Genomic DNA, 18,093 nt, shown 5'->3' with positions numbered 1-18,093 from the left:
GACCCCTCAAAGCTGAGCTACTATCTCTCTAAGCCATAGTATTTTGTTCTTTATTTTTTGAATGAGATTACATGTTCCTTTTTTTTTAAAATATTTTATTTATTTATTTGACAGAGACAGAGATAGCAAGAGAGAGATCAAGTGAAGAGAGGGAGAGGCAGACTCCCACTGAGCAGGGAGCCTGATGCAGGGCTCGATCCCAGGACACTGGGATCATGACCTGCATGGAAGGCAGACGCTTAACCGACTGAGCCACCTAGGCGCCCCTGTAAGCCATAGCTTAAGGCAAAACTAAATGTATTTTTTCATGTGGTAAAAATTTTACCATTTCAACTATTTTTAAGTGTATGGTTCAGTTGCAGTAAGTACATTCATTTACATTATTGTAGAACCATTGCCACCATCTATCTCCAGAGTGTTTTCATCTTCCCAAACTGAAACTCTGTACTCATTAAATACTAGCTCTCTCTGCTCCCCTACGCCCACCTCCAGCCCCAGCCCCAGCCCCTGGAAACCACCATTCTACTTTTCTGTGAATTTGGCTACTTTAGGCACCTTATATAGATAGAATCCTAGAATATTTGCCCTTTTGTGTCTGGCTTATTTCACTTATCATAATGTTTTCAAGGTCATCCACATGGTAGCATATATCAGAATTTCCTTTTTTAGGGCAGAATAATATTTCATTGTATGTATATACCACATTTGTTCATCTCTTCATTCATTAGTATAGGCATTTGGGTTGTTTCCACCTTCTGGCTGTTGTGATTATCGCTGCTGTGAGCATTGGTGTACAAGTATCTTTTTGAGTCCCTGCTTTCACTTCTTTTGGGTTTAAACCCAGAATTGGAATTAATGGATCAAGTAGTCATTGTATGTTTAACTTTTGGAGGAACCACCATACTGTTATCTATAGTGGCTGCACCATTTTACATTCCCATCAGCAGTGTACAGGTTCTAGTTTCTGTGCATCGTCTCCAGCGCTGTATTTTCTGTTACTATTAATGATCACCATGCTAATGGGTGTGAAATGGTATCTCATTATGGTTTTGATTTGCATTTTCCTGATGATTAGTGATGTTGAACATCTTTTCACATGCTTATTGGCCCTTTGTTTATCTTCTTGGACAAAATGTCTGTTCAAGTCCTTTCCCTAATTTTTTTCCTTTTCCTGTTTTTAAATCAGGTTTTTTTGTTGTAGATTTAGAGGAGTTCTTTTTATATTCTGGATATCAGTCCCTTATGAGATGTATGGTTATTTACATGTATTTCTAAAACAATATACATATGTGTTTGTTTCGAAGGATCCATTTCAGTTTTACCATATTTATTAGAGTAAATATCATTGAGTAATCCAGCCTTGAAGGAGTAGTGGTGTTTTATTGAGTGCTCATGTGGTGCCAGGCACTCTCTGAGATGTTGTACACGTATGAACATTTTAAATTCTTGCAGGAATACTATATGGGAGTACTTTTATCTGTGTTTTCAGTTGAGCAAACTGAGACATAGAGTTTAAGTAACTTCCATTAGTTTCATTAAAGCCAGGATTTGAATTTCAGCAACCTAACTCCTGACTCCATGTACTTAACCACAGCACTTGGTTACCTCTTCCATGTATGATACATTTTGTGTTCTCATCAGATGACACTTTCCACTTCTTGAACATTGCCTTTAAAAGGCAGTTCATAAGGTTAGGTAAAGTGTCTGAAGGAGTTCTTAACAAAATTAAACAGTTAAGATTGCAACCTATTTAAAGTTCTTTAAGTTGCGTTGTATTTCCCTTTGTGGAAGTATGTGTTTTCCATAAGGTTGTGATTTTCTTTATTTGAATTGGGCATATTTTTTCTAAAGTAGCCCACCCAGTGAAATTTGTGGAGACAATTTTTTTGAATAAATTTTTAACTTGTATGCCTTTTTCTGTTTTTATTAAGCTAGCTGTATTCTAGACTTGGTATGAGTTGATTTCTAGAGAATGCGATTTCATTTCACTATTTACCTAAATCAAACTTAATTAGTAAAGAATAAAACACCTGTTTAATTGTATAATGCATTGTAGAGCAAAATGAAATTTTTGCCACTGCCCACCATTATCACAAATAATTGTGTGTAGGGTGTATGTATTGTTTTATATGTGCACTTGGGGAGAGGATGAAAATGTAGATCTTATTTCCTCACTGAAAATGAATTCTACTAACTGGATCTTTTTGTTGTGTGTATATAGCCATGACTGGGAGGTAATCAGTAGTCTATTCCTAATTGTACACAGGGAATTCAAAATTTTTTTGCTAATACAAATGATGCTTTACTTAGTATCTTGGTATGCATATTTGTCTACCTATATAATAAATTTCCAGAATCAAAACGGCTAGGAATTCACATCTAGAATTATAATAGACATTGTTAGAAATGTCTTCCAAAAAGGTTGCACAAATTTAAACTCCCAACAGTTCATCAGATTTCCTGTTTCTCCACTTGTACACTAGCACTGAGTATTATCAAACTTTACATCTACAGCGAGCGAACCTTGCATAATTATCATGAGAACATAAAAGCTGTGCCAGGAAGCTGGCCATAGTCTTTTATGTGACACCTCCTGTGAATGTTTTTTGATAGCTTTGTCACCACCAGGTTCTGTGGCAAGCAGGGTCAGGCCAGCAACTTGATCAGGAGATTAATATTTCTCTGAGCGTGGCCTTTTTATTCTGGTATAATTTTAGTTTACAGAAAAATTATAAAAATACTACAAGGAAGCTTACCCAGATATCTCAAGTGTTAACATTTTACCACGTTTGTTTTTATTCCTCTATATATCTACACACACACACACACACACACACACAGATATATTTATTTTCTCTAGACCATTTGAAGGTAAGAAGTAGATAACATACCTTGTTTTCCCTAAGTACTGCAGTGATTGTTTATAAAAATAAGGACAGACTCTTACATAACCCCTGTACAATGATCAAAACCAGGAAATTAAAATTGATATAATCCTGTTCTCCACTCTGCTAGTTTTATTCAGATTTTGTCAGTCTAAATAATGTCCTTTTTAGAAAGTAAATGCTGGATAGTATGTTGCACTCAGTTATTACGTGTCTTTAGCCTCTGAATCTGGGCCAGTTAGTTCCTCAGTTTCTGTCTTAAGCTTGATGCTTTTAAAAGTGTAGTTCAGTTATTTTGTTGACTAGTCCACACTTCAGGTTTGTTTTGTTTCCTCATGTTGAGACTCAGGTTCTTCAACAGAAGTGATTCTGTGCTCTTCTTAATGCATCGCGTTAGGAAGCAGTTGATGTCAGTTTGCCCCATTCAGTCTCTTGATCCATGAAATTAGTTTGCCCACTGTCCGATTGCCCCCTCTTGTGGAGGCCTTAGATTTTAAGATGCATACTTTCCATATGAGATCTTCATATGCAGTGTTAATGGATGCCAGTGTTGTTGCAACTCAGTCATGCCATCTGGATAGGAAGACTTACGGCTATTGTAGATTTAACCTGGGAAGGTCCTTTCTCAGGTATGGATTTTTGGGAAGGCACCCTTAACCTGGCAATAATCTTGGAGATACCTAAGAAGGCAGATGCTGAGTGTAGCTGGAGATGATGGTCTCAGTCATCCTTCTTTCTTTCCGCTCTTCCTGCTGCTTTTCACAAACTGCTGCCGATTGTTACAAAGTTCAGTTGAAATTTTTCTTTTATTGTAAAGAAAAGGTAGCATAAAAATTTAAGGAAAACGGTGCTTTTCAAATGTTTTACCCAGTACACAGAATTAAGAAGGGGAGCGTTTCTCCACCCGATGGGGCTGCAAGCATGGTTTGTCTTTGAAGTCTACCCTATAGAATATCTGTTCTAATAGAAACATGTTTAATAAATGTGATAGTCCAGGAGAGTACATCGTGCTCAGTTGTCTTTGTTTTAGTTGCCAAGGACCACTGGTTACACCTGGACAAGTTTTGAGCAGTACTGTTATCAGATGTGGTTTTTAAGGTTCAAAGCAAGTTCAAAACTAGAAATTGAAGTACGACAAAGGCGGACATGTCTTACTCAAAGTTGTGTGATTTAAGAGGCTCTTTTCTGCCATGGATGGAGAACGAATAGGCTTTTTATAGTAGAGATAAATTACATATTTATTTTAAAAATACTTTCAATTGGTCAGATAGTAATCTTCAATCATATTCAATAGGTACAATATTTAAGTTGTTTTTAAAATGTTGCTTTTATTAATTATGTAGAAGAATATCTTTGAATATATGTCACTGTCCATTTGCCTAATAGCATATACATCCCATAAAGGCATAGATTTGTGTCTCATGTTCACTGTTGTATACCAGATACCAATACCTGGTTCCTATTAGGTGAATCAGTGAATCTGTAGACAAGGACAGAATGTTATATAGAGCCTTTTCTAATTAGCCTCTCCTATTTTTTTGTGGCTAAATTACTAAACAACTTCTAGTACATTTTACTTTGCTTTTCATATTATATGTTGTCATATAATAAAGTGATAATGTCTATCACCTGTTTGTTTCCTTCTACCGGTGGAATGCCCAGGTGTGGATCCTTGAGGATATAAATCAAGTTTCCTAATTTTTCCTCAATCAAGTACTATTTTATTTCACTATCTTAAATTGTAGGAATCCCAATACTTTCAAACTGTATAAAATAAATATTTTGTTTACAGCAAATTTGGTGTGAAGTTTGGTTTAATTATGAGTTTGAATTGTTCATGCTTTCCTTTGTACTTATTTCCTGCAAATACACCAATGTTTCTTGCCTTAATTTATTTTAATCTCATTATTCTCATTTCTGTTTAAGCAGAAATTTATGAAATACAGAAAAATAGAAATGGCTTTTAGTTCCACAACCCTAGGGCAGAAGAGTTTCCCACGTGACTTGTGCTTGCTTTACCAGCGAGCTCTATGTTTTTAAAACTGATGTTCTAATATTGTTACTAGATAACATCAGGTTCTTGGGGCTTTTTTAGCAACATATTACCAAATTGTTCTATATTCAAAAAAGATTTTTCTTGTATCCTCTCCCCCACTTTTTGATTTTTGACTTGATTTTCTCATGTGAATCATCTGTTAGCTAGAAAAGGTGTTAAGATGGTGAAGTTTTAATAAAATTTTTATCATGCTTGTCCTCAATACGTTTGTGGTCATGCACTTTCTTAACAGACTAGTAAATATAGAAGGAGATGTGTATCTGTGTTATAGGAGAAAACAGTATTGCTTCTCCACTGTGGCCTTAAGAAGGAAGTACTATACCTGTAATGTGTATAGAGGTTTTTTACTTAATGGAAATTCTATTTCATTGGAGGATATCTGGGAACTGCAGTACTATTTATAGGTAGGAAGTACTATGTTTAATGATTGATGGTAGTAGCTTTTTAAAAATCCTTATACTTCAGGTATATGAAAATAGTGTAATTAACATTTTCTCCAGCTCTTCCTATTTAGAAAGGGAAAGCTAGTAAAGTTAAAGTGAATTTGCTACTTCAAAATTATACTTATGACATATATACTTTAGATGATGTAAATTTTCCTGAACTATAGTATTATATGAGCATTGTCAGGTAAATGGCACATGGATTTTTGTGTTTTGTTCATCAGTACCAGTCTGAGGGGAAAGTATACAGAACAGAACAAGAAGGAAAGGACATGGGTTAGGGTATAATCAACTGTATATAAGCTAGCTTTTGTTTGTTACTTAAAAAAAAAAGCCAGAGTCATAACTTTTTTCCTTAAATATATAACAGGATTGATTGTTACATTTAGTCAAAATGACATTTTACATAATGTCATAAAATATGAGAAACCTGATGCACATGACAACCTGTACTATCAAATGTTTGACAGCCTATACTATCAAAAAGATAAATTGGAAAATAGTGCTTTTTGTTATGATGAAGAATTAACTCAGTATTTTGTAAAATTAAAACTATCCTTTGGGTACTTAAAATTTTAGATTATTTTTTATTGTTAAATACACCATAAACCTTACATGAAAAGCATCTTAAGTAAGAGTGGTCTAAACTTGGTCCAACTTATTTCTGGTTCATTTGTTAACACAGATCATGTTGGTAGACACCTTGTTTTTCAGATAGATTGCAAATAAAGATACAAAATTTGTGCCTGCCTATCTTACCATTCCCTGTTGTAGGAGGGAGAGACGGGGCTTAATGTTTAAATTATAATCAGTCTCTGAGAAATTGATAATGGACTGTAGTCATTTCTGCTGAAAAGTGAGTATTTTGAATGCATGATATAAATATGACATCATGAATTTTGAGTCATTCATGTTTAAAGATGGACTTTCTTTTTGTAGTAGATAATTCTTGAAGTTTTATGTATTAGTTGTATATCAGATTAGTAGTGAAAATGGATCTTGTTAAGTGCAGAATCCATATAGTACCTTGTTATAACTTGACATTTTCAAATATATAGACCTATAAATTTCATTAAATAATTAGCATTTAGTTTAATCAGCCTTCAGAATTTTGCTTTGTGAACCTACAAAATGCATTTCATGACTTTTCTCAGAAAACCCCTTTTCTTACTCTTCTTCCATTGTAGTAGATATAGTAACCATTAGTTTTAATGAGATAAATAGGAATGTGATTGCATATTCATTAAAGAAAGGACTGTGATGTCACACAACAATTATTGGAAATGCTTTATTATATACTGAGGAAGCAATTTAATCGTATTAACATTTATAAGATTCCTAGCCTTAGGATGGCACCTAGATAGAATGATGCTAAATTGTGAAGTGCTGTTCAAGCTCGGCATGCACACTGTTGAGTTCTCTTGTGCGTGTTTTCTACGGGGGCAGGAGTTGTACGGCACGAGCATGCTCTCTAATTGTTGACTTCATCTATCTAATAGGTATTTCTAAAAAGAAATGGAGATAGATACTTTAATCAACATTTAGTTGTTAATCTAATTTTGAAAGCATTTCAGAGCACCAAGAAACAAAATTTGCATTGCACTTGAGTGCAGTGGATCTCTTACTAGTCCTGTAATAAACCTATTTTAGATCTCAAAGGGTGCCTGATGATTGGAATATTAGTAATTAGTATAAAGAGTACTGTGTCATGATCGTCACTGAAAAGTTTTCTTTCATTTGTTAACTATGTTTCTGTAAAATTTTCACCGTTTTAACCCCTTGGGTAGATTTTGGCCACGTCTCACTTTGCTTCTTTTTATAAAGTATAGCTGTGCTCTTCCAATACATATGTACACACACACACACACACACACACACACACACACACACACAGAAGTATTTAAAAGGATGTCTTAAGCTTCTTGGTTTTTGTAAACTGTGTCTAACCTAGTGAGGCAGTTACATTTTAATCACATGCTATAATGGTACATTTAATCTGTTTCAGAGGTTCAAAAAAGTATTTACTGTGGAAAAAGATTCAGGAGTAGATTTTTGCCTTTAATTCCATAACTGAATTTCACAGATTTGCTAGTAGTTCAGTGTTTTAAAACCTGTAGTCTTCAGTGGCTTGCTGATGTTCCTACCAAAACATTGTGTTTTGTTTCTTGGTTTTTAAAATTGAATATCCTGTAGGGTAACATCAAAAAATTAGTAAATAATCCTTGAAACAAAAACTTGGATTATTTACTCATAGTTTTATGCTATTTCAATTAAGTCACTTTTCAGTATTTCAGAGTTAACAAAAATATTCGCAGTCACAGATTCCCACTGTTTATAAATTATGAGTTCATAAACAATGTCATATAGCACAAAATTTAATTTAAATTACACAAAATGAACTACATCGGATTCTAAGACTTTTATCATCAAAGTTAACAATTTTGTGGGACATCAGATACAGTGAAGAAATCTTAAGTCAAATTAGGCTTCACAACCTGTAACTGTGACTATGAACAAATCATTTAACCTTTTTATAACTGTAATCTGCTTAAAAAGGAAAACAAAATTCTGTTGGCCCTTTTTCAAGGGTTGTGTTCAGAAGACCTCATTTCCTATTTCAGAGGAAATAGGTCATCACACAGGGATTAGTTTCTTCTTCCTCTATACTTAATTTATCCTTGTTAGCATCCCACTTAATTCCTTTATTTCGTTACTTTGGCTTACTGATTCATAACCAAAATACAGTAATAATTACTAACATTTGTTGAGCCACTGTTCTCTGTGTTTTCTATAAATTAACACATTTAATCCCTTCAACACCTCTTTGAGGTAAACAGTCACTGTGCCCGTTTTACACATGAGGAAACTGAGGTCTAGAGAGTCAGGTAACTTCAGAGTCCCACAGCAAAAAAAAAAAAAAAAAAAAAAACCTAAAAAAAAACGAAATCATGGATTTGAACTCAGCCGATCTTACTCTAGAGCATTTTTCTTAACCTTCTTGCTGTATTCGAACTCTGGCCTGAATTGTGCTTTCTTGTCCTTTCTCAAGCTTTTCTCTTTGCCCTCTTACAGCTAGTTGAAATGCTCTTTTGTCTGTCCACTTAGCATATTTCTTTCTGAAGGACCATATAGTATAAGCTAGTTAAGTAGTCAGCATTCAGGATATTTAAAAAAAAAATTATTGGCATATGGTTGACACAAGGTTACACTAGTTTCAGGTGTACAGCATAGTGATTCAACTTCTTTCTGTGTTATGCTGCACTCACAGTGTAGCTACACTCTGATAGCATACAACGCTATTGCAATATCATTGATGATATTTCCTATGCTGTGCCTTTTATTCTCATGACTTATTCATTCCATAAGTGGAAGCCTGTATCTCCCTCCTCCCTTCACCCATTTTGCCTATTCCCCCCATGCCCCTTCCTTCTGCAAGCATTAGTTTATTCTCTATATTTATAGGTCTGATTCTGTTTTTTTGTTTGTTTTGTTTTTAGATTTCACATATGAGTGACATCATAAGGTTGTTGTGTTTCTCAGTCTGATTTATTTCAGTTAGCATAATACCCTCTAGGTTCATCCATGTTTTCTCAAATGGCAAGATCTCCCTTTTTGATGTCTGTGTATATTCCCCTGTGTGTGTGTGTGTGTGTGTGTGCGCGTGCACGTGCGCACGCACACACACCATATTTTCTTTATCTGTTTGTCTGTCAGCACTTAGGTTGCTTAATATCGTAGCTATTGTAAGTAATGCCGCAGTAGACGTAAGGGAGCTTTTATCATTTTGAATTAGTGTTTTCATTTTCTTTGTGTAGGTACCCGGTAGTGGAATTATTGGGTCATGAGGAATTTCTCTTTTTAATTTTTGAGGAACCTCTGTACTGTTTCCACAGTGGCTGTACCAATTTACATTCCTACCAGCAGTGTGTAAGGGTTCCATTTTCTCTACATCCTTACCAACCTTGTTATTTTTTGTGTTTTTGATTTTAGCCATTCTGACAGCTGTAAGGTGATACCGCATTGTGGTTTTGATTTGTTATTTCCCTGATGATTAGTGATGTTAAGCATCTTTTTATGTGTCTGTTGGCCATTTGTGTGTCTTCTTTGGAAAAATGTCTATTCAGGTCCTCTCCCATTTTTAATCAGATTATTTTGGTGTCGAATTGTAGAAGTTCTTTATATATTCTGGGTATTAAGGTTTTTGTTTTTTCTTTTTTTTAAGATTTTATTTATTTATTTGAGAGAGAGAGCACACACGAACACAAGTGGGGCGAGGGGCAGAAGGAGAAGTAGACTCCCTGCTGAGCAGGAGGCCCGTTTTGGGGCTTGATACCAGGACTCCAGGATCATGACCTGAGCTGAAGGCAGACGCTTAACTGACGGAGCCACCCAGGTGGCCTTGGATATTAAGTCTTTATTGGATATATCATTTGTAAATATCTTCTCCGATTCATTATGTTGCCTTTTTTGTTTTGTTGATGGTTTCCTTTGCTGTGCACAACATTTTATTTTGATGTGGTCACAATAGTTTATGTTTGCTTTTGCTTCTCTTGTCTTGGGAAACCTACCTAAAAAAATGTTGTTTTTGCCGATGTCAGAGATGTTACTGCCCGTGTTCTCTTCTAGAATTTTTATGTTTTCAGGTCTCCCACTTAGGTCTTTAATCCATTTTGAGTTTATTTTTGTCTATAGTATTAAAAAGTAGTCCAGTTTCATTCTTTTGCATGTAGTATTCTAGTGTTCCCAACACTATTTATTGAAGAGACTCTTTTCTCCATTGTATATTCTTGCTTCCTTTGTCATAGGTTGACTGACCATATAAGCATGGGTTTATTTCTGGGTTTTCTGTTCTCTTCCATCTATGATTATGTTTTTGTGCTAGTGCCCTGCTGTTTTGATTACTACAGCTTTGTGGTATATCTTGAAATCTGGAATTGTGATACTTCCAGCTTTGTTCTTCTTTTTCAACATCACTTTGGCTATTCTGGGTCTTCAGTGGTTCCCCACAAACTTTGGTAATATTTGTCAACATCTAGGTTTAAATTTCAACTCTGCCTGCCACTTAATTTACTTTGGGGACAAGTTGCTTTCTAGCTTTTTAAAATGAGCCCATCCTTACTTCACAGAATTGTTTTGTAATGATTAAAGAGGGTAAGGTATAAAGAATGTACAGCAAAGTGCCTGGCAGATGACAAACTAAGCTCTACCACCTCTTGGGCTTTGAGGATTTTTCTGAGAGTTGCAGGTCATGTGAGACTGGGGGTCTTTGGTCAGTTGTTGTCATTCTTGGGTTTTGTTTGTTTTTTGCAAGGTGTCTCTAGGAGGTACCCGTCAGTCACCCTCATCTAAACATTGTGCTACATGCTCAGAGTGGGTATGTAAGGCCTGTTTAGGATGCGTTTTTGGTTTAGGAACCATTTTTAAGTATGTATTTTGTTATTTCTGGGCATGGATGGTTATTAGAGGATTTTCCTTTCATAAGGGAGATTTCATGGTGCCTAGAAAGCTTACTACAGAATGTGTCATACAGCCTATATATTTATTTATTTTTCTTATTTTTTCCAGAAAATTTGGTGAGCGGCCTCCACCTAAACGACTCACTAGGTAAGCATTATATTAGTCTTTCACCCAAACCTTTCATGAAAATATCAGATCCTGTCATCCTAAAAACTATATTAGGTGCTCCTGAAAAGCAGTTATTCAAATACTGGTACCTGGATCATAAGCTTATTCCCATCCTTCCCTAAATCCTCCCTCTCCCCACCAACCAAAAAGAGGATAATAGGATATAGTTCAAAGGAGAAAGTGAAACCTTTCAAGAATTAATCTTGAGTATTACATAGTTAATATAACAAGGGCAACAATGTAAGGATAGCTTCCTATATCTGGCCAACCTAGCTGCATTTAGCCAGTCACAATTTATTGATTATGGTTGGCACCTGAAGGATATTTAATAAATGCTTTAGAAAAGAATTTTAAAGAAAATACGAGATTTTACTCACTTTTAAGGAGACTATAAATATTATATTGTGTTCTAATTATAATTTTAATTACAAATGTTAAATTTAAAAGTATTTGTCTTGAAAATGATTTTTAAATTTTTCAGCAATCAGCAGTTGTAAAATAAAAAGTAAGACACCCAGTTGTACAGTTACATCCTAGAGTTAATGTTAATCCTGCATTCTTAGTATCTTTCAAGAAAATTACATATATAAACATATACTTGTCTTTTTTTATCTTTCCTTTTTTTAAGTCTGGCATCATACTCTACCATCATTCTGGACCTTTTAACTCCACTTACTGTACATCTTCAACCTTGTTCTCTTTCATGTTTGTATAGTTTTTCATTGCCTTCACACTACTTATTTCATATTTCACATTAATGACCATTTGGGTTATTTCCACATTATTGCTATTATTAAAAAGCTGTTGCACACAAAGAATGATGGGGACATGCCAAAAGGACACAGAAAGGGAACCAGTTTGAAGAGGTTCCCTTTAGCCAAATCATGGGCACTTTAATCCTCAAAATAAATAATGATCGTAATAGATAACCCATAGAATAAAATACAGTTTTAAAGTCTGCACTGAGTTTAAGAAATGATCCTAGAGTGGAGGAGAGGAATTCTTTTTCTTATAGCAGAATTCCACCTAATAAATGTAGAAGGAATGATGGAACTAGGAAATCACACTTTGGCAGCCACTACAGTGGTAATTATTTCAGGCAAAAATCATCAGTGAATGCTTAAACTATTGGTTTAAAGTCTGATGAGAAACAAATATTTACTTAGTCGCTAAGCATATTCTCACAAAGTATGTATTAATTATAAAGTGAACAATAGTAACATGGCAGTGAAGAAACTTGGCAGACACTGCCTTAATGAAGTGATCAAAATTAACATCACTAGTAATGGACAAATAAACATCATGTGCATCCTGAGGAGGATGACACAATGTCACTTTTGTGATGTTCAGCCAAAAATGCATAAGCTAAAACTAAGCATAAGAAAACACCAGACAGGCACAAATTAGGGACATTCTATAAAATACACGGCATTTACTCTTCAAACTTATCAAGATCATGAAAAACAAAAATTGAGGAATAGCAGATTAATGGAAACCAAAAGACATGACAGCTAAATTCAACTAAATCCTGGGTGAGGAAAAAAATTTTTCTTTTGTTTTAAAGCTGGAGTTAGCAAATGTTTTCTATAATGGGCCAGATAATAAACATATTAGACTTTTTGGTCCACACTGAGGCTATTGTGACTTCTCATCTCAGTTTTTATAACCCCAAATCAGCCATAGGTACCAATACATAAGTGAATGGTATGTCTGTATTCCAGCTCAACTTAATTTAGAAAAACTGGTGCCTATCCTGATTTGGTCCTAGGGCATTAATTTCTCAACACATGCCTCCCTCCCCCCAAAATAAAGGACATAGAGGACATTTGTGGGACAGTTGGCAGCATTTGAATAAAATCTGTATGTACAAGTATTTGTATCAGTGATAATTGCATTATGCTTGTTTAAGAGCATGCCTTTGTTTTTAGGAAATGAACACTGTAGTATTCTGGGTTCAAGGGCTTTATGTCTACAGTGAGCTCTTAATAGTTTAAAAACAATGTGTAAAAATGGTAACATATATTTAGGGAGTCTGGAGGAAAGGGGACTAGCAATTCTTTTTACTACTTTTGCCACTTTCCTATAAGTCTGAAATTACTTAGATTTAAAAGAATTTCTAAAGACATTAAATACAATTACATGTTTGTATATATCTTTAAGAAATTCTAAGCAGAATTAATTTAATTCACATGTACAGACATTTTGAAATTTACAATTTAATAGATATTTTATTACCAGTAGTAATAGATTGGAATGACTCCTAACCATAAAATATGTTTTAATGAATAAATCATTTGCTTTTAATGGATACCTCTGTAAAAATAGCAGTCAATGTGACGATAATAAATATCATAAGGAAATTGTCCTTTCCTTTCCTTAAATATATACAGTAATATAATTAGGTACTGTCTACTTTATCATGAGTTTCCATTTACCCATTAAGCTGTTTTCCCTGTTTGGATAATTTTAAGTAAGTGAGCTTTTAAGTCTTCCGCTTTTGGCCAAGATGGAGTAACGGGGACTGATTTAATCTCCAAACTGAAACAGCTAAAAACCTGGACGAAAATATATAAAACAACGGTTTTCACGATACCAGATGGCAGTCAAGAAAGCACAGTGATCCTTGAGATACAGGAAACAAGTGAAGTGAGCTCCACAGTTGCCCCAGCTTAGTACCTAGAGAGTTTGTAGGACATGATGTAGGGAGGACCTTGAGCTGAAGAGATGGAGCTAGGTATCTAGGGGTTCAAAGTGGCTAGAATTCCCAGGGCAGAGTGCTGGAGAGGAGAGAGATCCAGAGATCTGCAGAAGGTCCCCTCTCGTCTTCAGCTGATACAGATCAGCACACGTGTGAGGAAGCTACCCAAGGCTGGGGGATAAAAACCAAGTTGAAGAATTATAGGAAAAAAGTCCTGAAGCTCATACTATGAACTGTGCCTGTTCCCAGTAGCTAAAGTGGAAAAATATTATACTTCGTGATGCATCCACTAGAGTACTACGACCCAGAGGGTTTTCCTTCAGTAGTGGTGCAAAATTTGGCCAACACTAAATGTTGCTCTGGTTTTACCTAACAAAAACTTAAAAGCAAGATTGTGAAAGGATCAGATTCTTTCCAAGTAACTTAAATGTGTACCAGAACAAAGCTCAAGAATATTTGCAGGAATAGAAAAATATCAAATACTCAAAAGTAAGATTCACTGAGTTTTAACATCTAATCAAAACACACCAGTCATACAAAGAAGCAGGAAAATATGATCCATTTGAGGAGACAACTCAATTAAAACCAACCCAGGAATGACATACATGATGGAATCAGACAAAGACATTACAGCAATTATTATATTTGTCTTCTATGTGTTCTGTATGCTAACATCAGGAATTTGCCTATTTTTTTGTTAAAGGGTCAGATGGTAGATTTTTTTTAGTTTTTGTGGCCCATGTAGCCTCTGCTGTAACTACTTAGCTCTTGTAAAAAAAAAAAAAAAAAAAAAAGCAGCCATAGACTGCATGTAAAACAATGAACATGTCTGTATACTGGAGTACGATTTTCTGTGACAAAGAGGGGTGCATCAGATTTGGATCTGAGCTGAGGAAAGATTGAACAAGTTAAATAGATGACATGGAACATTAAGAAGGTATCTAAATCAAATTTCTAGAGATGAAAATTATTTAAGATGAAATATACTTGATGGGATTAATTTCAGGTACATGTTGCTGAAAGAAAGACTAATGAACTTGAAGACATAGTAATAGAAACCAGCCAAAATGAACATGGAGAAAAAGTCTGGGGGTAAAATAACATCAGAAGTGAGCCATGGTTTATGCTCAGGTGGCTAATGTGCAAGCAGTTGGAGTCATGGAAGGGAAATGTGTGACTAAATGAAGAAATGAAGAAATAACAGCTGAAACTTTCCTTAATTTGGTGAAAACTGTTAAAACCATAGTTCTGAGAACTCAATAAACCCAAGTGCAAAAACTATACATACAGCATATTGTAATCAAGTTGCTTAAAGTTAGTGATAAAGAAGATGTTAAAAGCAACAGAGAAAAAAGATATATGTAAAGGAGTATCTCCCTTACTGGGGAGAAGAGAGTGAAGCAAGAGCTTTAAAGTACTTAAAGGGGAAAAAAATGCAGCAGCCTAGAATTTTATCCCAGGCAAGACAAAATGAAGACCTTTCTAGACAATAAAAACTGGAAAGGAGATAACAAATATTATAAATAAAATTCTGCCAATAAATTCAAGAACTTTTAAAGGAATGCACAAATTTCTTGAAACTAGCAAACTCTAAAGCTTACTCTGGAAGAAAAGATAACCTAAATAGCCCTATTATCTAAAGAGATCAAATTTGTAATTATAAACCTTCCTGCAAAGAAAAGTACAGGCTCAGATGATTTCACTTTTGAATTCTACCAGACATTTGAGAAATAAATCATACCAGTTCTTTATATACTCTTCCAGAAAATTGGAGAGAAGAATATTCTTTCCAATTATTCTGGGAGGACAGCGTTGCCCTGTTAAAAGCAGGGCAGAGACATTTTAAGGAAATAAAACTATAAACCAATATCCCTTACAAACACAGATGTAAAAAGTCTTAAATTTTCATAATGAAAACAACAATATGGCTTTATCTCACAAATGGAAATCAGTGTAATTCAGTATATTGACAGAACAAAAAGGAAAATCATATGGTCATCTCAAGGGGTTTAGAAAAGCTTTTGACATTCATTCTTGATTGATATTCTCATCAAACTAGGTATAGAAGTATTTCCTCATTCTGAAAAGGTATACCTACGAAAAAACTACATTGAACGTGATACTTAATTGTGAAAGACTGAATGTTTTCCCTCAAGATGAGGAACAGTGCAAGGTTCTCTGTTTTTACCACTTCCACTTAACATTGTACTTGAGGTTCCAGTTAGTACAGTTAAGTTCAGGAAAGAAAAGAAAGCCATCTGAATTGGAAAGAAAGAAGTAAAACTGTCTTTATTTGCAGACATCATGATCATCTATATGGAAAATCCTATGGAATTTATAAAAAAAAAAAAGGCTGCTAAAACTAATAGGTGAGTTTTATCAAGGTAGTAGGAAACATCAACATATAAAAATGAATTGTATTTTTATATGAACAATGGGAAATTGAAATTTAATAAATGCTATATTTAATAGCATTAAAAATATGTAATTTTTAGGGGAAAATCTGACACAAGACGTACAAAAACTATTATACACTTGAAAACCTTAAGATGTTGTTGACAAAACTTGAAGTCCTAAGTAAATGTTCTTGGGACAGAAGACTCAATACTGTTAAAATGTTACTTCTTCCCAAAGTCATCTATGGATTCATCATAATACCAGCCAAATCCCAGTGGACTTTTTGTCGTAGTTGACAGGCTGTTTCTATTCTAAAATTTATAGAGAAATGCAAACAGCCTAGTCTAGCAAAACAACGTGAAAAACAGCAGTAAGAACTTAGACTACTTGTTTTCAAAACTTAGTAGAAAGCTACGTACAGTAATCAAGGGTGGTATTGGCATAAAGATAGCCAAGGTAGATCACTGTACCAGAATAGTAGCCAGAAACTGTTCTTGAGATACATGTTCTTCAATCAAGGTGCAAAGGCAATTTAGTTAAACGGTTTTTAACAAAGGATTCTGGAACAATTGGATATCCATATGTCCCTACCATTTACGTACACATAAACACAAAATAACTAGGATCTGTGTCTAGAACCATATATATAAAAATTAGCTAAAAATATACCTAAATGTAAAACTTCAAATTATACAGCTTTTAGAAGAAAAGATAGGAGAATATCATCGTGACCCTGGGGTAGGCAAAGATTTCTTAGATATAATGCCAAAAGCACTATCTCTGAAAGAAAGAAATGGATAAATTTTACTTCATCCAAATTAGGAATAAAGCATTTGTATCCAGATTATGAAAAGAACTCCAGAAAGTCAGTAATAAGGAAATAACCTGTTTTTTAAGTGGGAAAATGTTTTCAACAGATACTCCAGACAATGTGTATATATGGCAAATAACTATTAAAGAAATGCAAAGGAAGACCACAATGAGAGGGCACCTGGGTGGCTCAGTGGGTTAAGCATCTGCTTTCAGCTCAAGTCTTAATCCTGGGATCAAGCCCCAAATCAGGCTCTCTGCTCAGCAGGAGCCTGCTTCCCTTTCTCTGCTGCTCCCCCTGCTTGTACTCTTTCTCTCTCTGTCAAATAAATAAAATCTTAAAAAAAAAAAAAAAAGACCACAATGAGATATATGTTAGAACTAACACTCTTATACCCTGGTAGTGGGTATGTAAAGTAGTATAACAACTCTGGAAAATAATCTGGCACTTTCTTAAAAAGTTAAGTATACTCCTACCCTGTGGCCCAGCCATTCCATTTTGACATATTTAGTCAAGAAAAATTAAAACATAATGTGAATACAAAGACTTGAACACAGATGTTTGTGGTAGCGTTAGTTAGTTATAATAGCCAAACAGGCATGATCCAGATATCCACCAGCAGGTGAGTGGATCAACAAATTGTGGAATATTCTACGATGGATTTCTATCAGCAATAAAAGGAATGAACTGTTGATATATGCAACAACATAGACAAATCTTATGATAATTATGTTCAGTTTTCAAAAGAAGTCAGAAAAAATGGATATTTACTATATGATTCCATTTGTATAAAATTCTAGGAAATGGAAACTAATCTATAATGGCAGAGCAGACCAGTGCTTTCCTGGGGACAGGGAGATATAAGAGGGATTACAAAGAGTCAGAAGAGAAACTTACTTGGGACTGATGACTGTCTTCATCTGGATTGTGGTGATGGTATATCCATATGCCACAACTTACCCAACCATACACTTGAAAATGAATACATTTTATTATGTTTCAATTTAATCTCAATAAAGTTGTAAAACATTTTACTGGCTTTTGTCCTTTAAAAATACCTTAAAAGGAATTAGTATATCTTCTAGGGGGAGAATTCAGTTAAGCTTTTATTTCTTTTTAAATCTTTTTTAAAGAAAACGAACTTACAGATTTTTATTCTTTATTATCTTTTAAAAAAT

General features: G+C 34.5%; 1 protein-coding gene across 6 annotated transcripts in view; it reads left to right on the top strand.

The window, feature by feature from the left end:
• Window positions 1–18,093, top strand: part of RBPJ (recombination signal binding protein for immunoglobulin kappa J region) — a 214,694-nt gene that overhangs the window by 163,836 nt on the left and 32,765 nt on the right. For all 6 annotated transcript variants that reach the window (XM_045799268.2, XM_045799264.2, XM_045799263.2 and 3 more), the window contains one exon: window positions 10,950–10,988. In XM_045799268.2, coding sequence (XP_045655224.1) covers window positions 10,950–10,988 — 39 coding nt within the window. The remainder of the gene's footprint in view (window positions 1–10,949; window positions 10,989–18,093) is intronic.

Source organism: Ursus americanus, chromosome 8 (genome assembly GCF_024610735.1).
Source record: "Ursus americanus isolate L20-20 chromosome 8, mUrsAme1.1.p, whole genome shotgun sequence".
Classification (NCBI taxonomy): Eukaryota; Metazoa; Chordata; class Mammalia; order Carnivora; family Ursidae; genus Ursus; species Ursus americanus.
This window is presented reverse-complemented; position numbering and strand designations above follow the sequence as displayed.